The 27,346-nt window shown below is 41.3% G+C and overlaps 2 protein-coding genes across 2 annotated transcripts in view; one reads left to right on the top strand and one right to left on the bottom strand.

Annotated features, from left to right (window-relative positions):
* Positions 1-639: 639 nt before the first annotated feature.
* On the bottom strand, positions 640-12,514 carry SNX20 (sorting nexin 20). Its single transcript, XM_069738468.1, has 4 exons — positions 12,390-12,514; positions 9,985-10,297; positions 8,004-8,152; positions 640-3,329 (listed from the first exon to the last, which is right to left on the bottom strand). Exons 2-4 carry the CDS (start codon positions 10,289-10,291, stop codon positions 2,649-2,651), a joined length of 1,137 nt encoding a protein of 378 aa, XP_069594569.1. The 5' UTR covers positions 10,292-10,297; positions 12,390-12,514; the 3' UTR covers positions 640-2,648.
* A 3,229-nt stretch (positions 12,515-15,743) lies between these two features.
* The window catches only part of NOD2 (nucleotide binding oligomerization domain containing 2), a 55,232-nt gene continuing 43,629 nt past the window's right edge, over positions 15,744-27,346 (top strand). The window contains exon 1 of the mRNA XM_069738467.1: positions 15,744-15,858. The gene's annotated coding sequence lies outside the window, so the exon portion shown is untranslated. The remainder of the gene's footprint in view (positions 15,859-27,346) is intronic.

Raw genomic sequence — 27,346 nt, 5'->3', positions numbered from 1 at the left:
TGTGGCCTAGCTGAGTGGAACCAGCCTGACTACATAGCTCAATAGAGCCTGTGGTACCCGAAGCTGCTGACCATGTTTCCTACATCACAAGAGCCACTCATTAAATGAATACAGTTGCACCCTGTGACAGAAGCAGACATCACTGGAAAAGGTCCAGATGGAGATGTGACACCTGTATTGTTGTTTTGCTCCTGTATAAACCAAATTGAATATTTATTTCATTAGATAGTATCTCTGTCCAAAATGCAATTGGACCGAGACTATTTGCCACTCGGTATGATGCACACCAGCAGCAGTGGACAGCTGTGATTCTTTGAAAGATGGCTTTCCACGGAAAGAAAAGCAGAGCTATATCCTTACTAAATAGCTGGTGCAACCCCACAAGTGGCGAATAGATAAGATAGGCAGTGACAACCTTTCTCCATGTGTCTCGCTGACATTAAACCACCAGAATTCTTCATTACGTCCGAATCTGTATTATTGTGGCAGCGCGGACTTAATCCACAAGCTATCCTGCACAACGTCGATGACATTTTGGAAGAGCTGACAATGGCAGTTATGGAAGCATAGCACACACATCTGACTAGCACAGCATACATACTGTATCAGAAACACAACAGATAAGCATAGCATACAATCTCCAGAACACTAACATCACACAAAGGCGACACATTTATTGGTCATTGTCATTTCAACAAACTTTGCCAAATTCAGCAAGTCAGGCTAATATAAAAAACTAATCTTATCACATACATATGTGTCTCTATATATGAGGCCCCCCGATGCCTCTTGAACTCATCATCCATTCTTAAAAACCCCAGCTCAAATCCATCTTGGTCAAAGCAAGATGGACTACTAGTGCAGTGAGGCGTCAAGTTACAACGCCTAATATACTCTATGGAGAGTGGAAGGGACACTAACCGACAGGGGCAGACACAAGCGGATTGAATTTTACCTACAATCAACTGGGTTACTTTATTGCAGTGCTGGATTCACAGCCACACAGCTGCATATTGCAGAATAATATCCTCTCTGCTGCTGTTACTTTTCTCTACGTGAGATATCATAGCAGCGAGTCGACATCCACTAGGTCATTGAAAACTGAACATTAGAGAAAACTAATAAAAAAATGTAGGATATAAGACTTGTACTGGCAACAAATGGTGTTATTCCACATGTATGCAAAAGGTATAGTCTTTTCTGAAAAGGTACTTCACAAGTAGTATTTAAACAAGCTTATCACTCATAATAGAAAAGTAAATATGATCATCGAATGCTAACATTAGACAAGCTGAACACACGCCATAATTACAGAGCAGCACCAGCAGCTGAAATGACACTACTAGATTGTGAGCCCAGTGTGAAAGGATGCAACCATCCCCTGCATGAGTGACCCCCAGGCCTGCAGGACAAATGCCTTGCTTCCAGGCTCAGACGCCTGCGCTTGGTTCCCCTAGGTCCAGTTCCCTTTGTGAAAATCTGTGCTAGGTTACTGTAGTGACCACAAAACCACCTTTGATACCATCACCCAAGGCATTTTAGGACCAATTCTGACAGCCAGGGCCGCCATCAGGGCAGTACAGTTGTAACTGCTGTCAGGGGCCAGAAACATGCATCAAAGGGACCAGACACTACTCCTTTCACTATATTGCTGGTTTACATACAAGAGAAATTTGATAGTGACAAAAAGAGAGAGCACATAACCTGTTACCCCGGTGTAATATTGGCCCTCTCTGAATCCCATGTAAACCACATCTCAAAGAGGGTTTGTTATCAGATCAAAAGTGTCAAGTTATTGCTTTTATTTTATTCCCACTGCTCCCCTGAGTATTTCGTTTTTTTCTTTTTTTAAATTCACCATATGGTACAAGAGATATGGGCTTTTTTACTTAGCGTTAATTGTAATTGTCCTTACCTAGGGGGCGTGGCCCACGGGTTATCTGGGGGCGTGTCTTCAGGCTGCTCTGCATAATTACCCTGTGAGCCACACCCACTTTGTAAAGTTCATAAAATTTTAACCTAATCAAAAAGACCCATATTTCTGGAACCTATGTTCAGGAGGACAGTGGGATAAAATTAACAGCAAATACTTTTGATCCGCTGACAGATCCTCTTTAACTACGAATTTTGGACTCTCAGTTGTAATGATTCATGAAAGATCGAAAAGGAACACGTGTAGGTGACAAGACTGTCAAAAAATCTTACAATTATTCAACGTGGAAAAAAAGAAGCATTAGATGTGATAGTCATAAGTCTATGTTCACATCTGTCTCAGTCATAGAGTATGACCCAAACACTTTAGCGGATCCCGATAGACCATAATTACAAGATGGATCCATCACTCCATTGTGGTTACCACTTATAACTATTCCCAAAAGTGGCATCCATCACAAACTCCAATAAACTTTACTTTAATAGAACCCAAAACATCATGTGAACAAGGCCCAAAGGGGACGAACTGGCTCCACTAGGGTTTTCTGCCTCCAGTTTTACATTTCGTCATTGCAATTCTGCCTGTGATGTTAACGAAGAGACCACTGATCATTGATCTCCACAGAACAGCAGGTGTCAGTCTGTCATGAAGCTTTTTTGAAAGCCAAGAGAGATGTTAATCAATTTCTTGGAGTTTGATTGATCGATTAATTGATTTAATGCTTAACATACTCTTGAACCACAAGTTCCTTTAGAGTAGGGATTTCATAGTCAAAAGTTCGTCTCACCTTCATCTCATTTATCTGCACCTTTTCCCGTAAAGCCGTGTATTCCTTGCCTGTTTTGAAAGCCAAAGAAATCAACGTGTCTAATAATGGCATATAGTATCTGTGTGTTGTGTGTTTCTCGAGAAGTTCTACTGCTTTCATGCCAACCTCATAAGCCATTTGTGATTCATTCATATCTCTGTGGCATATGAGTAACGCACACAAAGACGGCACCATTAATGTAGGGCAATGTTCTACCAACTTTTCTTGAAGATAGATAACTTGCTGAAAGGTCCTCATAGCTGCGCCATACTGTCCTCCTCGTATGCAGCAGTATCCTTCTTCCAGCTCCGGCTCAATGAAAAATTTAATAAATTTCTGGGACTTTCTGACACATCTTATCGGATATATTTCTCCAAGATAGTCTTGAAGGGCCATCATCCTCTTCCTGATCATCTCTTCACTTAGGTTTCCCATCAGGAGTTTCTTAGGAAACACTACATCCTCCATTTCCTCCTTAAAGTCTTTCAGCAAATTCCGGTGAAGACGTTCGAAGTCAGAATATCTTCTCTCGATGAAGACTTTCTTTCCATCAAAACTTCCCGTTTTGATTATCACTATCTGGTACATCTGTAAAAAACAAACGGAATATAACAATAAAAAGGGAAAATCTAAGAAACAAAAAACATCCGGCAATTCATTAATGATCCTATAATGTAGCATGGATCCTGAGGAGAAGACAGAAGCCTTTTTTTAGATGCTTCTGCCTTTTCTTTTCCAACCTACTTTTCGTTCAACAAACTCTATGTAGTGAATTAAAGACTCATATGGTCACTGGGTCTTCCCCCAATCTTAGCAGACCCAGGTCAACTCGGTCAGTGGCTAATGCCTCGTTTCTCTGTGTGATTAGGGATCCTATGAATTACTCAGTTTCAATGGAAAATTACAAAATAAAAGCAATCAGATAAAAAGTGAATGAGTTGAAAAAAATAATTGTCGTTAAAGTCGCCCTGTAACCAAAACCACCCTAAAGAGTTAGAAGAGTAAATTACAAATAAAAAATTGTATTCTTGTACACATCACTCTTGAGAGAACTAAAAAAGTTTTCAAAAAATTGATAAAAAATGTGTTAAATAATAGTAAATTACGCATTTAGGAAAGAAAAAATCATTTTGATAAGGGGTTAAAACTGGTCCAACTTACTAAAATCTCTCCAACACTCCTCTCCTCTTTCATTGTCATGATTAGCTGCGTGATTGAGTAGGTTGTCAATAAAAAAAAAGGTGGAAATACAGTGTGGAACTCTAAGACGTGGCTATAAAAAGAAGTTTCGCATTGTACCATGTACTTACAGGGGCTCTTATATAAGCAAGTGACAATTGCTATCATTATTCATTTTGAAGGACTCTGTCAAAACAGCAGGCAACAATGAACAAACCTTCAGATTGCCATCCGACATCGCATGCAACATCAGGAGACAGATCAGGTGTTAATTTGATATTTCTCTGTATTTCTGTCTCTGGTTATTTATTGCAGTGACGTGATTGTAAGAAGTATTAGGGGCAAAGAGGTCATATAGAAATATAGCATATTCATACAAGTACATATCATTTAGAGAGAATGTGTTATCAGAATCTGACCCAATATTAAGATCAGGTTTATTATGCTAATATTAACTATATGTCGTAAGGTGGCTACTCTACATATAGTTAATGGGAGGTATGTATCACAGAGGTGATTGTCATCTGTGATGTAAACCTGGACAATGGCTCTAGTGCACATAGTACTAAGAGGGTTGTTGGGTGCATCTGGGCCAGGTTTTAAGGGCAGGCAGAGAGATTGGTGGGTCTGGATGCACACATACCCCAATTATGCGTGTGGTTCAGACTCTTGGTCTGTGTGTATGAAGGAAGAAGGCTTCTGGCGTGTTATTCCAAGGCTGAGCCAGTATACTAGATGCTGTCCAGACTGTGTGACCAGGACTGGGTCTAAAGAGTCAAGAACTGCTTATTTTGTTTTGCCTGCACTGAAATGCTGTTTGTTTTTCCTTGCTGGCAGCTGGTTTATGACGCACCAATAAACCAGCATGGACATTTAAATGGAAATGCTTTCTGTGTTGCTTCACGACGCACCCAAGTGAGTAGTAGTCCCACTATGTACATATATTTACATACTGTATACTCAGCATATAAAACTTGATTTAAACATTATGTATCAGTCTCTGATAAAACATTCCCTCTACATAGCATCTTTCTATATGACTAACTCTCCCCTGTTATGTCTCACAACCGCTGCATTATATATATATATATATATATACTAGATGGTAGCCCGATTCTAAGGCATCGGGTGTTCTAGAATATGTATGTGTAGTGTATAGCACAGCCCACGTAGTATATTGCACAGCCCACGCAGTACATTGCGCAGCCTACGCAGTACATTGCACAGCCCACGCAGTACATTGCGCAGCCTACGCAGTACATTGCGCAGCCCACGTAGTACATTACGCAGCCCACGTAGTACATTGCGCAGCCCACGTAGTACATTACGCAGCCCACGTAGTACATTGCGCAGCCCACGTAGTACATTACGCAGCCCACGTAGTACATTGCGCAGCCCACGTAGTACATTGCACAGCCCACATAGTACATTACGCAGCCCACGTAGTACATTGCGCAGCCCACATAGTACATTGCGCAGCCCACGTAGTACATTGCCCAGCCCACGTAGTACATTGCGCAGCCCACGTAGTACATTGCGCAGCCCACGTAGTACATTGCCCAGCCCACGTAGTACACTGCGCAGCCCACATAGTACATTGCCCAGCCCACATAGTATATTACGCAGCCCACGTAGTTGCGCAGCCCACGTAGCATATTGCGCAGCCCACGCACTATATTGCAAAGCCCACGTAGTATATTGCGCAGCCCATGTAGTATATTGCGCAGCCCACGTAGTATATTGCACAGCCCACGTTGTATATTTCGCAGTCCACGTAGTATATTGCGCAGCCCACGTAGTATATTGCCCAGCCCACGTAGTATATTGCGCAGCCCACGTTGTATATTGCCCAGCCCATGTATTATATTGCCCAGCCCACGTAGTATATTGCGCAGCCCACATTGTATATTGCACAGCCCACGTTGTATATTGCACAGCCCATGTAATATATTGCACAGCCACGTAGTATATAGCGATGTGGGCATCATATCCCGGTTAAAAAAAGAATTAAAATAAAAAATAGTTATATACTCAAATTCCGGCGGCCCCCAGATTGAAGCGGTTACCAACGCTTCTCGCGCTCCGGTCTGAAGAGTGCACTGCGGTCTCATGAGATGACGACGTAGCGGTCTCGCGAGACCGCACGTCATCATCTCGCGAGACCGCAATGCATGGAGCGGTCACTGGGGCATCGCGAGGAGCGGGAAAGGCCGGTTCCTGATCCGGTGGGCCACCGGAGGGTGAGTATATAACTATTTTTTATTTTTTTAACCCCTTTCTGACCTCGGACGGGATAGTACGTCCGAGGTCAGATCCCCTGCTTTGATGCGGGGCTCTGCGGTGAGCCCGCATCAAAGCCGGGACATGTCGGCTGTTTTGAACAGCTGACATGTGCCCGTAATAGGCGCGGGCAGAATCGGGATCTGCCCGCACCTATTAACTAGTTAAATGCCGCTGTCAAACGCAGACAGCGGCATTTAACTACCGCTTCCGGCCGGGCGGCCGGAAATGACGTCATCGCCGACCCCCGTCACATGATCGGGGTCGGCGATGCGTCAGGATGGTAACCATAGAGGTCCTAGAGACCTCTATGGTTACTGATCACCGGTGGCTGTGAGCGCCACCCTGTGGTCGGCGCTCACAGCACACCTGCATTTCTGCTACATAGCAGCGATCAGCAGATCGCTGCTATGTAGCAGAGGCGATCGAGTTGTGCCTGCTTCTAGCCTCCCATGGAGGCTATTGAAGCGTGGCAAAAGTAAAAAAAAAAAGTTAAAAAAAATGTGAAAAAAATAAAAAAATATAAAAGTTTAAATCACCCCCCTTTCGCCCCAATCAAAATAAATCAATAAAAAAAAATCAAATCTACACATATTTGGTATCGCCGCGCTCAGAATCGCTCGATCTATCAACTAAAAAAAAGCATTAACCTGATCGCTAAACGGCGTAGCGAGAAAAAAATTCGAAACACCAGAATTACGTTTTTTAGGTCGCCGCGACATTGCATTAAAATGCTATAACGGGCGATCAAAAGAACATATCTGCACCAAAATGCTATCATTAAAAACGTCATCTCGGCACGAAAAAAATAAGCCCTCAACCGACCCCAGATCACGAAAAATGGAGACGCTACGAGTATCGGAAAATGGCACAATTTCTTTTTTTTTTTTTTTTTAGCAAAGTTTGGAATTTTTTTTCACCACTTAGATAAAAAATAACCTAGTCATGTTAGGTGTCTATGAACTCGTACTGACCTGGAGAATCATAATGTCAGGTCAGTTTTAGCATTTAGTGAACCTAGCAAAAAAGCCAAACAAAAAACAAGTGTGGGATTGCACTTTTTTTGCAATTTCACCGCACTTGGAATTTTTTTCCCGTTTTCTAGTACAGGATATGCTAAAACCAATTATGTCGTTCACAAGTACAACTAGTCCCGCAAAAAATAAGCCCTCACATGGCCAAATTGATGGAAAAATAAAAAAGTTATGGCTCTGGGAAGGAGGGGAGCGAAAAACGAACACGGAAAAACGAAAAATCCCAAAAATCTCATGAAGGGGTTAATTATTTTTGACATTAGATCTTTTTACTATTCATACTGCATAGGCAGCATGAATGGTAAAAAGTTGGTCACACAGGGTTAATAGCAGCATAAACGGAGTGCGGTACACCACGGTCAACGCTGCCATTAACCCTGTGTGAGCGCTGACCGGAGGGGAGTATCCGGGCGCCGGGCAGTGACTGCGGGGAGGAAGGAGCGGCCATTTTCTTCCGGACTGTGCCCATCACTGATTGGTTGTGGTTGTTTTGCCGTGACCAATCAACGACATGGATTCCATGACAGACAGAGGCCGCGACCAATGAATATCCGTGACAGAAAGAAGGACAGACAGAAGGACAGACAGACAGACGGAAGTGACCCTTAGACAATTATATAGTAGATATATATACACTGCTTTATTTTGTCAATATATTTTTTACATATTATGTTCATTATTTAAAAAAAAAATTTGAAATGTTGCTTTTAAGAGCCTTCCACCTGAAGCAGCCTGGATATCACACAATTATTACAATAGATTGCCTTACCACAAATTTGGAGAGAAAATCCTCAGCTATGCGGGTGGACTGGATCTGAAAAAGGAGTTTAACTGGTTTTCCTTTGGATTTCTCTTCCTTCCAGTAAAGCTGAAGTTCTCGTGTGGTCATAAGGTGATGGTGACGTGTAGATCTGTCACCTAGAGATAAAAACATAAAATAGGGCAAATTAACTCAGATATTTTGCTATTTACCAATGTAATGAGTAACACAATCGACTCATTATTTTGAGCTAATGCAAATTAAAATCAGTTTGAAGGGACCCTGTCACATGAAGAAAGACATATAGGGTTAATCTGCAGGGAAATATCAATTAAACTCTGTGTAGCCAGCCCTGCAGCCACTCCCTTCCAGGATATTTCATTTTCCCTGCAGTCGCTCATTGCCCGTCACCCGTAATCCCTCCCTGGTACTTTGATTGACAGCCTGCACTGCAGTGTGCGAGTGTAAGCAGGCGGTCAATCAATGTGCCAGGGACTGACTATAACACAGGGGTGTCAAACTGCATTCCTCGAGGGCTGCAAACAGGTCATGTTTTCAGGATTTCCTTGTACTGCACAGGTGATAATTTAATCACCAACTCATTATTTGTGTAGGTGATTAAATTATCACCTGTGCAGTACAAGGAAATCCTGAAAACATGACTTGTTTGCAGCAATCGAGGAATGCAGTTTGACACCCCTGCTATAGCACTCAATGTGTAGTGAGCAGTGACTGTAGCCGATCCCTCCATTGCCCTGATGACTGGAAGTCAGCAGCTGCAGGGAGAATGAAAATGAAATATTCTCCCATCAGCCGCTGCTCCAGTGAAGCCAGCTACACTGGATTTAAATGCTAATTACCTGCAGATTAACACTATTCCTGTATTTAAAAAGCGTTTCTGGACATGAGATATTCCCTGTAAGTTTGTATGTTCTTGTAGTACAGTATGTAAAAGAACATGCGTGTATAAAGTGCAAAATTGCATCAAAAAAGTGTTCTCTACAACTGTACTGTTCATCATTAATTAATTATCGCAAAGCAAGTGGAGGCAATATAACTTGCAATCACATAGCTCAAAATGAAAGAAAAGGGAGAGTAACATCCGGACAGTGGCTGCATCCGAACAGCCCCTGAGGAAGCTAAAGGCGAAACGCACATTGGGGTGCATTCCAACAGACTTTTATGTTTCTTTGACACGTTTGGTACACCCTGACCACATGTTATTCTCCATTTTATTTCATTTCTAGCTTCCCTGTTGTGGGTTACACGGCCTCTATTTGTTCTGTATATATACTAAGCCTAGAGCATTATGGGTTGGATACTCGTGTTGTTGGGCAATTCTATCTCAATTGATGTTTATACACTTATATCGATTTTTGTTGTATTAACTTGGTTACGCCCCATTTAGTAGGATTATTGAACACTTCATGTCATTCCTATGTAGCAGGTATTGTTCTATTAATCATGTGTTTTTAACCCTTTTTGTGTTGATCCAATAAAGATCTTATTTGATTTGATAACTGTACTCAATTTGTAGATTTTATATAGTTGTTAGTGATGAGTGAGTGTACTCGTTGCTCGGGTTTTCCCGATCACGCTTGGGTGATCTCCGAGTATTTATGACTGCTCAGAGATTTAGTTTTCATCGCCTCAGCTGGATGATTTACAGCTACTAGCCAGGCTGAGTACATGTGGGGGTTGCCTGGTTGCTAGGGAACCCCCACATGTAATCAAGCTGGCTAGCAGCTGTAAATCATTCAGCTGCCGAGATGAAAACTAAATCTCCGAGCGGTCACAAATACTCGAAGACCACCGAAGCGTGCTCGGGAAAACCCGTGCAACGAATACACTCGCTCATCACTAATAGTGTAAATTTTGTAAATTTTGTAAAATCAGTAAACAAATGTTAGAAAATACTAGATGAATCGACTATAGAGAAACAAAAGCAGTATTCTAATAATAGAGAAGGTTGCTAGATAAAATCATTCACCTGAGGGGTTGTCACTTGGTGGATTTTCCTGGTCTGCTCCATTTCTGTTGGTCTGAGAACATTCAGCTTCTTGAGAACATTCAGCTTCTTCTGGCAAGGTCGGAGAGTCACTTATTACATGGATATCCTCCCAGGAGCTTTCAGCATTCATGTTGTCCCTGGATGAATCCCTCATATCTGAAGGACTTCTGCTTTGTGGTCTTCTGCTCTTATCCGGTAGACTTGCTTCCTTCTCGAAATGTTCTTCTACTTCTGGTAAGGTTGATAGACCACATATTCCAACATTTTCCTGGGATCGTTCATTCATATTTTCCTTAAGACAAAATGGTTTTAAACATGGAATGGCTAATAGTATCTTTCCATATCCATCAGAAAGCAAACGTCTGGGTTGTACCACCAGTAATGATGACTGATGTCCGGGACGTGGAACGATCCCAGTGCTGAGTTATACAATAAGCTGCGAGAATCGCAGGTGGACACGTGTCCGCCTCTGAGCAGGGTCAGCAAATGCTGTGTATTTTCAACTGTGCTCACTATTTAGTTTTATTTTAAAGGTCCTGAATCACCAATCAATACAAGGAAAATAGACGAAACAATTGTTAATTGTGTGAGATTTATGATCTGTAACCTTTATCACTGGTTTTGCCACCTTTGTTGCTTCCTCAGGCGTTTTATTGACTTACCCTTCCCCCACCTTTCACTCGGTATAATATACTGACATACTGATGTAAAACTCTGGGACCTTAAAGAGAATTTGTCAACAGGTTTTTGCTACCCCATCTGAGAGCAGGAAAATGTAGAGGCAGAGACCCTGATTCCAGTGATGCCTCACTTTCTGTGTCTCTCTGAATAACTCCACCAACACCACTGATTGGCAGTTTTCTGTGTACACTGTGCATAGGCAGAAAGCTGCCAATCAGTGGTGGGTGCGGGGTTATACAGAGCTAATGACTATGGTGATCCATATGATGAATTTGTTATTTACCGGGCTGCTTGATTTAGTTTTGATAAAATCACTGTTACAACAACAGGTAATTATCATGAGATGACTAGTAAACTTGCTACCAGGTAGTCCTGCATACTGATGAGCTCTGTATAACCCCGTCCCCATCTCTGATTGGCTGATTTCTGCTTATGCACAGTGCAACCAGAAAGCAGCCAATCACTGGTGTGGGCGGGGTTATGCACAGCTCAGTATTCAGAGAACTGCTAGATCTCCAACAGTGATTTTTTTTTTTTTAAACTACAGCAATTAGCCTAGTAAGTGATACATCGCTGGAATCAGGCTCTCTGCTCCTGCATCATGCTGCTCTCAAATGCGGTACCAAAAACAATGTGATTGATTCCCGTCAACAGAATGTTGCCAATAGTGCAAAGGGCACAGTGAAGGAGATGTTTGGGGGGGTCGCGACAACAAGTGTTCTATCTCCTTGTCCTCGCCAAATACCCCAATTTTTTTTTAGAAGCAGCATTTAGCAGAGCAGGCGACAGCAGGCAGCAGTTTGATCAGTCCCTCCCTCACAGCAGACAGGTAAACCCCCAACCCTGAATATTTGGTGAATATTTCATGTTGCAGATTTTCGGCACGTATTACGTAAATTAGATGAAATGTGTTTTTATTTAGTTTTTAATGCTGCAGGTTGTCTCTTTTTGATGTTATGTGATAAATAAAACTTTTGTTTTTGATACTTTGGGGTATTTGTCCAAACTTTATGTGCGGATTACATCTTTTTTCAATACGTGTCTACAGCAGTAACACACTAAAAATGGTATCTGCATTTATTACCTGCGGATTTTTTGCTCAGCAAAAATTCACAGCAAAAAAAAAAAACTCACCGCAAACCCGAGTGTGAACTTAACCTAATGATGCTGAGAGATGATGCAGCCACATTGAGCCATTCTACAACAGTATCACAACATTTTTTAAATAAAAAAAGGATTTATTTATTAATTTTTTTTATTTTTTATTTTTGCAAAATAAACAATGGATGCGCATTGTGTCATCGTTTAATTGTGGTTGTTAAAATAGTATCAGCCAAAGTGGCCTTTGGACCCCCAAAATAGGGGCGACCACAATATATGGTATTTGCGCCCATGATTTGAAAGCTATTAAGCAAATTGAGAAGATGATTATTTAATTGTATGGACTTATGAATCAGGCCAGGGGGGCCATACTATTGGGGCAACCATGGGTCCAAGAGGTAAGGGGCCACTACCACCTCCAAAGTAGGCGGAATTGTGCATCATGATGAGCTTTTGGACTGTTCTTGCTCTGAGGTCCTCCGGTGGAGTCATGCAGTAACCTAGTACTGGAAGTATAGGGCTATGCTCACCACCAGTACAGCACGCTAGACTACGACACAGGTTAGTGGGACATATACAGTGACAGTTATTATTGCACATACCTTTAGTTATGGAAAATGCACAGAAATATCACCAAATCTCCAATGTCACATCGCTCGGTGTGTCACCTCTGGGAGGGAACAGGCCAGAGAGTATTTCGGCTGCCGACTTAAACTCTACAAAGGAGGAAGTGAGAGTTGTTGTTCCCTTTTGTTTCGCCTGGGTGTTTACCCAGCAGCTACGTCTCACAGAAGTGCTGCCTGCCAGCTGCCACAAGCCAAGGACAGGTCCATTGTGTGAAGCTGTGAAATGCAACAATTATAGGAAATTGCAGCAGTATACGCAAAGGATCATTCGAAGATTTCGGAGCCTTCATCGGCAATATTTGTCCAGCAAAATGGCGATCACTATAACAAAAATGGATGGACCCCATTATTGCCCCCAGATACAGTCATGTATTTATTTTATTGTGCTTTAATTATATAGCGCTATCTTATGCCGCAGCGCTTTACAGACATCATCATCATTGGGGCTCACAATTTTATCAGTATGTCTTTGGAGTTTAGGAGAATGTGGAGGAAACCCGCAAAAATACAGGGAGAACATACAAACTCCTTGCAGATGTTGTCCTTGGTGGGATATGAACCCAGGACCAAGGCTGCAGTGCTAACCACTGAGCCACGGAAAAAAGAAAGGCCAATGCCCTAAAGCCATGATCCAAATTGGACCTCTCCATGAGACCTCACTTGCCATCAATCAACCCATTGAGTTCCAATGGAAGGCGGTTTATTAGGACTTTTTATGTGAAAAAGGTCCAATATGGTTGCCCCCTGCTAAACCCCTTAGATGTCAATGTCACTGATCACCATGGCATCCATTGGGTTAAACCAATGCGACCAGCATTAGCTCCAATTGCAACTGTTACTGGCAAGTTTTTACTGTATAAATCAGCATGTACGCACTAGATATGAGACAGGCTCAGTAGATGAGCCCGCTCCATACAAATTGCCCTACATGTACAGCCAATGTCAGAAGTAGTGGTCAGATGCCAGATACTGTCGTTGCGCCATGTGGCATGTTGCCTTTCAAGCTACGCCACTGCCCATTTTAGTGTCAATCATCACATACTGTACTCTGGCACGGCCATCATTTTTGTACAATGATGAACACCAACATGTACAGGGTCTAAAATAATAAATTAGTATTTTTATGGCTCCTACAAAACATCTTCACTGCGATCTACTGTATATACTGAAATTCTGATACATGTGGCAATAAAAATCCAAATGTTCGATAGAACGGTCCTTGATGGGAAAACAAGACTCCCATGCAGATACGGGATTGTCAAAAAACGACTTCTATTACGGGGATGGCTGAATTATTGCCATAGATGATGGTTATAAGTCATCGCAGTATAGATCTTCTCGTTAAGCTCTTTAATGCTCTTTTACTTCTCCATAAAGGTTAAGTAATAAATAGACATGTTGGAAATGATCCAACACAAAGAGAGTATGGGAGATAGCAGACAGAAGAATTGAAGCACAGGCTAACACTATGTGCACACTGACTATTTTTAAGGAGTCTTATCATGCAAGTCCTCTCCAAAACACACTTGAAAAATTGCTCAAAATTGTTTGAAACACTTTTTCCTATTTGAAAACATTTCGATGGTCTTATATATGGCCATATAGTCAGTCTTTTGAAAGTTTTTCTTTATGCACTTACAGCTGGCGGGGAAAAAAAAGAAAGTGCAAGTTAAGTCTTTTGAATTCCCTATTAGGCTACTTTCACACTTGCGTCGGTAAGGGTCCGTTGCTAAGCGTCGGCGTGACGTACCGACGCACGTTGTGAAAATTTGGCACAATGTGGGCAGCGGATGCAGTTTTTCAACGCATCCGCTGCCCATTGCAAAGTCCTGGGGAGGAGGGGGCGGAGTTCCGGCAGCGCATGCGCGGTAGGAAATGGCGGGCCCGACGTATGAAAAAACATTATATTGAACGTTTTTTCGTGATGACGGTCCGCCAAAACATGATGCATCCAGTGCGCGACAGATGGCCATCCGTCACAATCCATCGCTAATACAAGTCTATGGGAAAATAATTTTTTGGCAGGCTCCTGCATTCTCAAAAAATGACGGATTGTGACGGAAGCTGAAAAACGCAAGTGTGAAAGTAGCCTAACAGGGCAAAATGCTCCAAACTAGGCACTGTCCAATCACAACACTGAAAAAAAAATCTTCAAAATTAATTGAAAAACACTTCAAAAGCCCTCCAGGAAATGGGAAAATCCTTCAAAAAATCCCCAAAGAAAGAGTATCCACAAGCGTTTTCTACTAGAAAGCTCGGTATTTTTGACCGCCTCAAAAAACTCGAAATACTGTGTGTAGATACCCTTAAGTGACTAAATACACAGCACACCTATTGTGTTGGATGCCAGATTGTGCAAATATCTGCCCCCAACAGCTTTATTTATGGAGCGACAAAATCTGTGTGTATTACAGAACTATATGTGGTTACTTACCGGTTCATTTGCCAAGTCCTTGAGCCTCAAGATCCTAGGCACACATTGCATATCAATTGTGGTTTTGTTTCTACATTTTTTTTTTACCAACCAATCATCAGACACGGCTATGTACCCACATAGCGTAACTGAGACTTTCCACTGCCAGTGGCATGCTGGAGTCAAGAACTCCCGATTCATGCAGCTCTATGAACCTGGAGCGTCTGACGAATGCTGTGCTGCACCAGAAATCTCACCCCAGTCAGGCTCTGGAACGCCATAGCTGATCATGAATTAGACGAGTTGTGGTATCACGCCCCACCACATCCCTGCTCTGCTGACTTTGGGAGCAACTGTCATAAAACCACCAGAAGTCACCAAATTTAGGTACCTAAATTTTGCAACTTTTCAAAGCTTTTACGACAAAGTTCTGGCATGACAGATCTGATGCATCTGGTCAATATTTGAACGTTTTTCAGCAGAATGTAGGACGGCCAATTTAACTGTGGTTTTTACGCTGCGAAAAAATTCCAAAAGGGATACGTCATATGAGATTTAAAAAAACGTAATCCACACGGTGCGCAAAAAAATCAGCAGAGAAAAATTATTTTTTTTTTCGGTTTTAAAATCATCAGCATACCAGTGCGGATTTCATCCTTCGCAATACAAGAGTAAGTGTACACGCTGCTTATCTGATGCAGAAAGTTCAGCATGGCTGGAGACGGGGAGGTGAGTCACAGCTCAACTTGTTATTTTAAATCTGGGTAAGAATTTGGGGAACAGAAAGGTTTTTCCCAAACAACAAATGAAAGCAATTGTAGTGATCACAGCGAGGAGGTGATTCAGCAGAACATGAGAGGTAAAGTATGTAGAAGTATGTAACAAAGGAAGCGTGTATAGACCTAGGAGGAGCCAGACACATTGCCACTCCGTCCTGGTAACTATTCGCTTCGTTTACACTCGGATGGAAAGTCGCACAGGAGCCGATCAGCGTCTTTACAGAGAACGTTGGAGCCTTCTGGACGTGCGCTGGTATGTGAGATGTATTATGTCACTGTGAGATCAGATTATCTACACTGTAATGTGTGTGATAGTTGTTGTTACAGCAAACGTCCCGAGATACCAGGAATTTACCGTATTCTGTCTGTTGGGCTGAAATGTCACTTGTATCAGACCACGGTACTTCTCCATTTTTGTTCTTGCTATATCATAAAAGCATTATAGTGTGTGTAATTACAATAATACATGTAATTAATGGGAGATAAGTCCAGAGATGCTGCAGATAATACTAACACATATAGACCACATAGGATGCTCACAGCAATGCAACCTGGTGTTGTCATGTTTTAAAATGGCTCTGTTACGATTCTTCCTCTCAGTGTGTCTTGAACGCAATGACTGACAGCTCAATCGTCTAATCTCGTACAGGTGCATGCTAAGCTGTCTGTATATTGATTGGCAGCTCAGTCATCCAATCTAGTGCAGAGGTGTGCTGGGCTGTCGGTGTTTTGATTGACAGCTCAGCCGTTCAATCTGAGACTGGAAAGTTCCCTGTTCCAAGTGATTACCCAGCTACTTAAGTGAGCTGTCAGTCCCAGAGAGTTGTCATTCATAGCTTTCAGCTCTGTGTGGGGTGTGCTTTGTTCTCCGAATTCAGACATTCTGATCTTCTGTTGCCGCATCCTGCATTTGCCTCTTGACTACCCGTTTGAATTACCCCTTTTGCTTGATGCATGCTGAACTTGGAATTCTGATTCTGGACTGTGATCTGACTATACCTTTGTCTCTTCCCTCTGTTTATGATGTACTCTGCTGGCTCTTGACCTCGGACTCCGTGACTACCCTGACTCACGGCTTGTCCGTGAGAAGTTACTCAGCGTCACAGATTGTTTCACAGACTCTTGGGAAACTTTGGAGAAAAGGCTGTGCCACTGGTTGCACCATCAAATCAATGTAACATTGAGCTGTTAGGGTACCTGGTGGGAAGACTAAAGGGGTCCAGCTCCCATACATTTTGCCATCCCATGCTACAATCTAAGGAGCAGGACTGCTGAGACATTCCCTCGACATTGCCTTTTCATAGCATGGCCCACATGGTCTTCTGAACAATCTTTAGCTATCATTGCATCCAAAACAAAAGCAGGGCTCATCGCTAAAGAGGACAGATCTTCATTACAGCCTCCATTGCTGTCTTGCTCTGCACCATGATAGCTTTTGAGAGCTGTAACGTGAGGTCAATGAACAGGTGTAGCTGGACGTCTAGCTCATAGCTCAAACATCTTCTGTTTGGGCTTTGAAGAGACTGTTTGACCCCTTAGGCTTTGTACATGACATGTATTTGACTTTTAGTACAGAATCAATCATACATGCAGGGATACGGCCATTTCTTAATAGTGATCTATGTAGCTCATGCCACTGTGAGAAGCCTGCATGGCCTAAATGTTCTACCATGGCCTGCAGTGTCTCAACATTTGTCTCCCATTGAGCACATGTGGGATGTCATTGGTCGGCAATTGCAAAGGGAGCTGCCAGCAGTGGATCTTGATGATTTACCCAAGTGCATTTAGCGTGGCAGAACACTCCTCAGACAACCATTAATAATCTCGTTGATAACATCCAAGGCTATTTCTGCCAACGGTACTCAATGCTGAGCCAATTGAAACATTTGAATAATTTGGTTTCCACTTTTACATCACTTGCATATTATTAACATGTCTGTTTATACTGTGATTTCCATAATTCCATGATTATTTCTTGCTGGTGTTGTAATTTCAATGTTGATGCATTTGTAAACACAAATTGAGGACCTGTCACTTGCCAGGTATGTGTATTTGAATGTGTACTTTTTTATCTGGTGTAAATGTCGCTGTTCTCCTGAATCTGGCAGTGCTATTCTTTAGTTATTGCTTTTTTTTTTTTACATTCCTGAGATTTGTAAACTTTTTCCTTTTGTGAAAATCTAGTCTTCTAAACCAAATGGACACAATCCTCAACTCTTCTGTAAGAGGTTCATCTTGAGGACCAAGTCACCTTAGATAACCGGAAGTGATTTATATACAGGATTGGAAAACCCACCTGTCTCTTCCAGCATGGGTGGACATATCATTGGTGTGACCTGTGCGGATGCACTGGGGTCCAAGAGGTAAGAGGGCCCATTTCTACCTCCAAAGTGAAATGCAACTGCAAGGCAGTAGCATGCAACCTCCACCAGGGGAAGCAGGTAAGGGGAAAAAGGTAGCACTCACCATATAGCACCACAGTGCAAAGCGCGAAGCGCCACTAGGAGGCGGCAGAGAAGTCAGACAGGCCGATCAGCAACAAACAGGAAGACAAAGTATCAGAGGTCACAGCAATGCACGTGGTCAGAGACAAGCCAGAAATTATAACCAGACCGGAGCGAGGGATCCAAAGCGTGAGACAGAAGACGTAGTCGGGGTACGTGCCAAAGAGTCAAAGCCAGGCGGGAAACATAGAAACAGCGACAGAGAGCAGGAGGAAAGGTTAACCCCACCATAACCAGGCCGGGGAAAAAAAAGCAAGAAGCAAACCATGACCTGGGTCATGACAAAGCAGGTACAATTTTGCATTTTTAGAAGCTCTCGGGCTGCAAAGTGTCCATATATACATGCACAGGTGCCCTTTTCTGTCTGTGTCCGCCAGCGCCTCTCATCTATGGCCTTTTACTACGTCTGTGTATTGACGTACAGCTGATATACATTTTATTGTAAGCTAATATGGTAACAATGGTATTAGTCTATAAATGTATTTTGCTTTTTTTTTTTAAAAAAGGTAAAGATTAGTTTGTGTCAATAACAGTTGTAAAATCATGTAAAATAAAAATATTGTCTTATAGAAACCAAGAGACTATTTCAACAAAATATCCCTTTAGTCTAGAATTCAAGTTAATCAAAGTTTCCACCTACTGAAAAACAGAAGAATTCTTAAAATTCGCACAGTAAACATTAGGTAAGGTCATGCGTCACATATCAAACAGAAGACAACATCTGCTTTCATTGGGCTGCCATGGCGGAGAACGCGAACTTTACTATATATGAAGAATGGATTCTGTAGAAATGAAACATCTTGTGGCATGTTTCATCAGATTCATTCCGTCTGTAACATCAAATTCTCAATATTATCAGAGAGGTGAACAGAAAAAGCACACAAAAAAAATTCTAAATGAAATAAATTGCAATTTTTATTAAATATACAACACAAATAATCAAATCAATAATGAAATAAAAACAAATGCCTCAAATGTGAGGGACGCTGAGCGGCTACGGACACCTTTAATCATAGGCTATAAGTATGTCAAAAATGATAGAAAAAAGGTTCTCATATAGACCAGGGAATACAAATGCCTGTAACAATACTACCAATGAAAAAAGGGATAAAGAGTACCATTAAAGTGCATGTGCTGAGGTAGGAAAGATGGCTGCCTAGGTAAAAAGACAGGATTGGGGTGACCACCTGCTATATTGACTAGTGATGAGCGAGTATACTCGCTGCTTGGGTTTTCCTGAGCACGCTCGGGTGATCTACGAGTATTTATGACTGCTCGGAGATTTAGTTTTCATTGCCTCAGCAGAATGATTTACAGCTACTAGCAAGCCCGATTACATATGGGGATTCCCTAGCAACCAGGCAACCCCCACATGTACTCAGGCTGGCTAGTAGCTGTAAATCATTCAGCTGAGGCAATGAAAACTAAATCTCCGAACACTAACAAATACTCGCGTGCTCAGAAAAACCAGAGCAAGGAGTATACTCGCTCATCACTAATATTAACCCCTTCATGACCAGAGCTTCTTTCTGTTTTGCATTTTCGTTTTTCGCTCCCCTCCTTCCCAGAGCCATAACTTTTTTATTTTTCCATCAATATGGCCATATGAGGGCTTATTTTTTGCGGGACGAGTTGTACTTTTGAACTACACCATCGGTTTTACCATGTTGTGTACTAGAAACTGGGAAAAATATCCAACTGTGGTGAAAATGCAAAAAAAAGTGCAACCCCACACTTGTTTTTTTGATTGGCTTTTTGCTAGGTTCAATAAATACTAAAACTGACCTGCTGTTATGATTCTCCAGGTCATTATGAGTTCATAGACACCAAACATGTTTAGGTTTTTTATGTGGTAAAAAAAAATCCAAACTTTACTAAAAAAAACAAATTGCGATATTTTCTGATACCCATGGCGTCTCCATTTTTAGTGATCTTGGGTTGGGTGAGGGCTCTTTTTTTGTGTGCTGAGGTGACCTTTTTAATCATACCATTTTAGTGCTGATACGATCTTTTGATCGCCCGTTATTGCATTTTTGGCGACCAAAACAACGTAATTCTGGCGTTTTGACCTTTTTTCATCACTACGCCGTTTAGCGATCAGGTTAATCCTTTTTTTGTACTGACAGATCGGGTGATTCTGAACGCGACGATACTAAACATGTGTAGGTTTGATTTTATTTTTATTGTTTTATTTTGCATGGGGCAAAAGGGGGGGTGATTTTTATTTTTTTATATTTTTAAACACTTTTTTTTCCTTTTGCCATGCCTCAATAGTCTCCATGGGAGACTAGAAGCTGGCACAGCTCGATTGGCTCTGCTACATAGAAGCGATGGTCAGATCGCCTCAATGTAGTAGAATTGCTGGCTTGCTATGAGCGGCGATCACTGGGTGGTGCTCACAGCAATCCGACAATGACAACCATAGAGGTCTCCAGGAGATCTTGGGTTGTCGTGTCGAAACACCGATGACCCGAGATCACGTGATGCAGGTCACCGGTGTGCATATTTCCAGCACGATTGCCGGAAGCACCATTAAAATGCCAGTGTCAGCATTTGACAGTGGCATTTAAATAGTTAATAGCCGTGGGTGGATAGCGATTCCACCCGCACCTGTTGTAGGCACATGTCAGCTGTTCAAAACAGCTGACATGTCCCCGGAAAGATGTGGCCTCACCGCCGGAGCCCACATCAAAGGGAGCAATATCGACATTGGCATAATATTCTGAACGATAGCCAGTTCCCTACTCCACACTGATGAGGGGCAAATACCCCGAAACAGCTGTCTGTGGATGGATACCATGTTTTGGCATAGGTGGTTTTCCTTTTTGGATGCTGCCCTTCCCGTGGTATTTCCTTCCCGGTGAAAGACCTGGCTATTTATTGCTTGTGTTGAGAAACACGTGATGGTGTCTCCGCGGCTTTTCTACATACTATTCTGAACGATGTCGGAAAAGGGATAAGCTATAGTGAGACTCCCATTTCAGTGAAAATAATAGTACTCCAACAGAAATCCAATGAGAACAAATATTGCTTTAAAATACATGACGGTAGAAAAAAGAAGTAGGCTACATAGCCCTGGACACGTGTTTCGTCCACACTTCTTCAGGGGGCGTCTGATGTTTCATCAGATGATGTATCTATTGATGTATGCTTTACTAGAAGCACCCCAGCCCAGAAGAGATGTACATGTTTTATCCATCCCTTTACCATTTAAAAAAAAAATCCCATTGCAAAGTAAAAGAGAGCAGGAGATCCCCAGATCAGATGAGTACTGTTAAAATTAACTTGGAGAAAGTAACACTTACATTACAACTAACATTTAATTTTTTCATATTGCATATTCTGTTTAGACACTGAGGCCCCACATCATGAAACAGTTTTTTTCCATAATTTTGGTAAAAAACTGTTTGAAATGTCGTAAGATTTTTGTGCAATGCATAGTTGAGAAAGAAATATTGTGACATTTGGCATTTTTATAGCAGTCTTGGTCAAGTTTTTAAAAGATGCACCAAATTCATAAAGAAGTGCGGTTTACGGAGCAAGAGGAACAGGACTATTGCATTTTATATTTAATCCAGAAAGATAGGCAGTGTTTATAAAAAATACAAAATATTTTACAGAGGACAAAACAAAACAGCATATACACTTACATAAAATAAAAAGGAATAATGATAGAAACTTACTCAAGTTGGTCATGGATATGGTGCAGATTTATGGAGGGAAGAACGCCTAGTGAAAACGTGGGTCAAGCCTACACAGCTATGTATCTTCTTGGCATTGAACAAGGATCATAATTGGCCTTAGCTTTTTATCAGCACACGTTACACTAACACATCTCCCCTCTGGTGACTCATAACAGGGCTGGACTTAATATAACTATAAGATGTGTTTTAGTCTTAAGAAATTGTGAGATTCTCAACTTTACGATATCTCCGCTGCTGAAGCTAGATTGTCCTCACATCTGCTAGCCTTTAGGATTATCCTTAATTACCGTACCTGTTTCCAAAGGGGCATTCAGCTGGAAATGGTGCCATGTGAAGGTAACTGGTATGGTTAGATGGCAAGCTCTGGGTTAATTATGAAACTTATTGTTATATCTATAACACAGTGGATCAAGAAGGGAGTATAAAATGCCAGACTTATTAAATTCCCCATTTTAATTTTCAATGTGAACATGTTTATTAGGGCGATACGATACGATGCAGATCTTCCTTCTAGATCTTGCAGGCAGAAAAACAAAATTAATATTGATATTACAGTATTAACTAAATTGATTTGATTTTGCCCAATTTCATCTACAGTATATGCTGCATAACAAATCTGTCTGAAAATTGCCCTAAAATGTGGACAGAGGGCCTGATTCATTATTGCATTTGTACCATTGTTGATTAGTTTTTGGCATTTTTTATGTTTTTTTAGTTTCACTTTATTATTCTACAATTTTTTATCTTTTTAAGGACTATTTATATATGTGTTTGTGAGGGTTTTCTTTTAAATATTTATTATTTTGTTGTCACGATTCCTCCATTCAGTGTCTGGGACTCATTAATGGACAACTCTGTCATCCTATTCTGTTCTGGGGTGCGCTGAACTGTCGGTGCCTTGATTGACAGCTCAGATGACCTATCTGAGACTGGGAGGTGTAGAGATTTCCACAGTTGCTCCCTGTTCTTAGTAATTGCACTTCTATTTATGTGAACTGTCTAGTCCAGATCACTCCCAGTCAAAGCTTCTGCTCTTTGGTGCGTGTTTGCCTGATTCCTGTGCTGTGAGTTCTGACCTACTATTACCTGACCTTTGGACCTTGTTCTGACTACCCGTTTGTTTTCCCCTTTGCTTAGATCCGCTATTTCTCTGGTTTTCTGACCCCGAACTGTGGACTGACTTACACCCTTATCTTTTACCTTAGTTTACTACTTGCTGTTTTGGTACTGACCTTCAAATATCTGACTACTTTTCGTCATAGCCTGTCCATGAGTAGTGACTAGCGTCAAGTGTCCATAGTTTGGAGTTTCCAGATATTATTTGCGACTTTTCAAAAAGTTGCTAAATCTTTACGTAACTGTACTCCAGTCCTCCCTTCCAGAGTATGTATGCAGGTGATTTTTGCACTAATTTTACAATATTTAAGTGAAACATGTGACTTTTTGCTTCAAAAAGGAGCAGCAAAAAAAGGTAAAAGACAAAAACAAAGATCATTTTTTATTTTGAGCAAAATTCATGAACCACGCGTACTGTTTTGAAGAATTTGGTGCAAAACAAGTCAATGAATACCATGAGACCATAAAACAAAAGTGACTTAACAAGAATGCAATTATGAATCGGCCCAGAGTGTCTGAGGAACTGAAGGGAACATTCGCGAACTACTACTAAGTTACACGTACTCACAATCTCCCTTTACACTGAGGGTTTTTCTGAGATTATCTGTGCACGATACAGCCAGCAGGTTTCTATTTGGGATTTAAGCATGGCGGATCTGTACCTATAATATGTTATAGGTATTGGAGAATTTCGAGTAGACAGGTAATAACTTGCTGGTCGATGGGTGTCCCACCGATGGGATTCATACCGATTGGCAGAAAGGGATACAAGTTGGATGCCAGACTTCCGCTCCTCTTATTCTTTATTGGGTAGACCAGAAAAATAGGAAATGAATGGAGTGGAGGTCGAGCATGTGCACTTCCACGCCATTCTTACAGGGCTAAACGTCCCCCGTTCTGCCAATCGATGCAAATCCCAACGGTCGGCACTCCACCGATCTTTTCAACTTATTTTCACTGGACAATCGTCTTAAATTCTTCAGTTCATCGTGAACAATTATAAGCTATTCCACCCCCTTGATAATGATTATAATTAAAAGGACTGAATTATACAAAGTTTCCAGCTCTATTATATCTCATGTATTGGAAATACAGAGCTTGTATTGCTGGTTTGGAAGTTTTACACACCCATCTCATTCGGAAATATGAGACCTATGTAGAATTACATACCGTGAAGAAGGTGTGCAGGACTGAGCAGAAGCCCTTAACTTCAAATACTCTTCAAAATGGCACATATGGGAAGATGAATTCTGCGCAAAATAAAAGTTGCGTTTTATTCTTTTCGTGATGAGTTACAGCAAAAAGTTGCATAACATTCGTCGTGCGTAGGCAGTATTTTTAATGGTCAGCACTCGATCGTGTCAATGTATCTTTAGGACTATTTTACGCCAGAAAAAAAGGCACAAAAGCAATGATGAATGAGGGCCACTGTATCCCAGTTTTCTCCTATGGTTTTTGCTTTGGAAGCTCAATAGATCACTTCTACAACCCCTGGTAAAAATTATGGAATCACCGGCCTTGGAGGATGTTCATTCAGTTATTTAATGTTGTATAAAAAAGCAGATCACAGACATGGCACAAAATTAAAGTCATTTCAAATGGCAACTTTCTGGCTTTAAGAAACACTAAAAGAGATCAAGAACAAAAAATGTGGTAGTCAGTAATGGTTACTTTTTTAACCAAGCATAGGGAAAAAATTATGGAATCACTCAATTCTGAGGAAAAAATTATGGAATCATGAAAAACAAGCAAACAAAAAACACTCCAACACATCACTAGTATTTTGTTGCATCACCTCTGGCTTTTATAACAGCTTGCAGTCTCCAAGTCATGGACTTAATGAGTGTTAAACAGTACTCTTTATCCAACTGCCTCCAACTTTCTCTGATTGCTGTTGCCAGATCAGCTTTGCAGGTTGGAGCCTTGTCATGGACCATTTTCTTCAACTTCCACCAAAGATTTTCAATTGGATTGAGATCCGGACTATTTGCTGGCCATGACATTGACCTTATGTGTCTTTTTTCAAGGAATGTTTTCACAGTTTTTGCTCTATGACAGAATGCATTATCATCTTAAAAAATGATTTCATCATCCACAAACATCCTTTCAATTGATTCACCTACTGTATCCTCACCCATCCCTTGTAGATTATGAGCCCTCGCGGACAGGGTCCTCTCTCCTACTGTACCAGTTGTAACTTGTATTGCTCAAGATTATTGTACCTGTTTTTATTATGTATACCCCTCCTCACATGTAAAGCGCCACGGAACAAATGGCGCTATAATAATAAAAATAATAATAATAATAAAGTGTCCAAAATATCAACAAACTTGTGCATTTTTTGAAGATGTAATGACAGCCATCTCCCAGTGCCTTTACCTGACATGCAGCCCCATATCACCAATGACTGTGGAAATTTGCATGTTCTTGTCAGGCAGTCATCTTTACAAATCTCATTGGAACGGCACCAAACAAAAGTTCCAGCATCATCACCTTGCCCAATGCAGATTCGCGATTCATCATTAAATATGACTTTTATCCAGTCATCCACAGTCCACGATTACTTTTCCTTAGCCCATTGTAACCTTGTTTTTTTTCTGTTTAGGTGTTAATGATGGCTTTCATTTAGCTTTTCTGTATGTAAATCCCATTTCCTTTAGGCGGTTTCTTACAGTTCGGTCACAGACGTTGACTCCAGTTTCCACCCATTCATTCCTCATTTGTTTTGTTATGCATTCCCTGTTTTGGAGACATATTGCTTTAAGTTTCCGGTCTAGATGCTTTGATGTCTTTCTTGGTCTACCAGTATGTTTGCCTTTAACAACCTTCCCATGTTGTTTGTATTTGGTCCAGATTTTAGACACAGCGGACTGTGAACAACCAACATCTTTTGCAACATTGCGTGATAATTTACCCTCTGTTAAGAGTTTGATAATCCTCTCCTTTGTTTCACTTGACATCTCTTGTGTGGGAGTCATGGTTCATGTAAGTCCACTTGATGCAACAGCTCTCCATCCTTTTTAGATGCAGACTAGCGAGCAGATCTAATTTGATGCAGGTGTTGTTTTTGGGTATGAAAATTTACAGGGCGATTCCATATTTTTTTCCTCAGAATTGAGTGATTCCATTATTTTTCCCCTATGCCCTATGCTTGGTTAAAAAAAGTGACCATTACTGACTACCACATTTTTTGATCTTGATTTCTATTAGTGTTTCTTAAAGTCAGAAAGTTGCCATTTGAAAATACTTTAGTTTTGTGCCATGTATATGATCTGCTTTTTTTCTACAAAATTAAACAACTGAATCAACATCCTCCAAGGCCAGTGATTCCATAATTTTTGCCAGGGGTTGTAGTAGAAGAGCATGTAACTGTAAATGGTCACTTACATCTAGAGAAATATACAATGGTGCAGCACACGGGGTTTTCATTTTGTTCGTACGTCTCTTGCTGTCTATTGGCACGTCTCACTACTCAAAGACAAGCTGTGAGGCTGGGTAGTCAAGAGGTCTGAGGTCAAAAGCCAAGAGGGTACATCATATACACTAGGGTGAGATGAAGGCGTGGTCAGGAAACACTCCAAGGCCGATACTCCAAGAAGGTAGCGCATCACAAAAAAAGGGCTAGGCAAAGGGATGGTCAAGGCAAATCCAAGGTTCAGCGGCAAAGATCAGAATACCAGACAAGGAGCGCAAAGCAAACACACCTCATGAGCAAAGCTACAATTGGCATCAATCAAATGGACAAGGTTAGGGTTACATGGTGACTTTGACCATTCTGCACATCACAGTATGAAAACTTACATTGCAACAAAATAAAAGCAAATGTAGTCACAACAGGTTTTGCAATAAATTCAGCAGTTGTGTATTTCACTTGTGGCAACTTGAGAGGTGACAATAAGTTCACATTCACTTTCATTATGCTGCAATGTAGCATTGCCGTACTGCAGTTTATGGCTGTGTAATGTGCACAGTGGTCACAGATACGGATCATAAATCACAGGTGACAGGACGCTCATGAGAAGATCTATATAATAATTGCATATGCCATACAGGAGTACCGTAATAAACAGCTGGAAACAAAAACATAGAGTTGATGTTCAACTCTCGACTGAGTCATGTAGCGAAAAAGGCATAAAAGAGTAATAAATGGCAGTGGCACTGCTCATAAGGTTCTTATAAGATTTCTGCTGAAGATCCCAGGAATGAGCTGGAAGGTAGAGCAGAGGAGAAAACCAGTTGAACCAGTATAGCTTTAAAAAAAAAAGTTGGTATGAAACGTTCTACATGGTGACAGAGTGGGAGTTGAGGGACACTATTGACGAAAGAGAATGTCCAAACCTGCTGAGTAATTTATGAGTTGAGTACGTAAACTTTTCAACTGACTGTAGCAACAAAATCTCTTATCTGACATTGTTAC

This window comes from Ranitomeya imitator, chromosome 9, assembly GCF_032444005.1.
Source record: "Ranitomeya imitator isolate aRanImi1 chromosome 9, aRanImi1.pri, whole genome shotgun sequence".
NCBI classification, from domain to species: domain Eukaryota; kingdom Metazoa; phylum Chordata; class Amphibia; order Anura; family Dendrobatidae; genus Ranitomeya; species Ranitomeya imitator.
The sequence above is the reverse complement of the archived record's forward strand: the minus strand, read 5'-3'. Positions and strand labels throughout refer to the sequence as shown.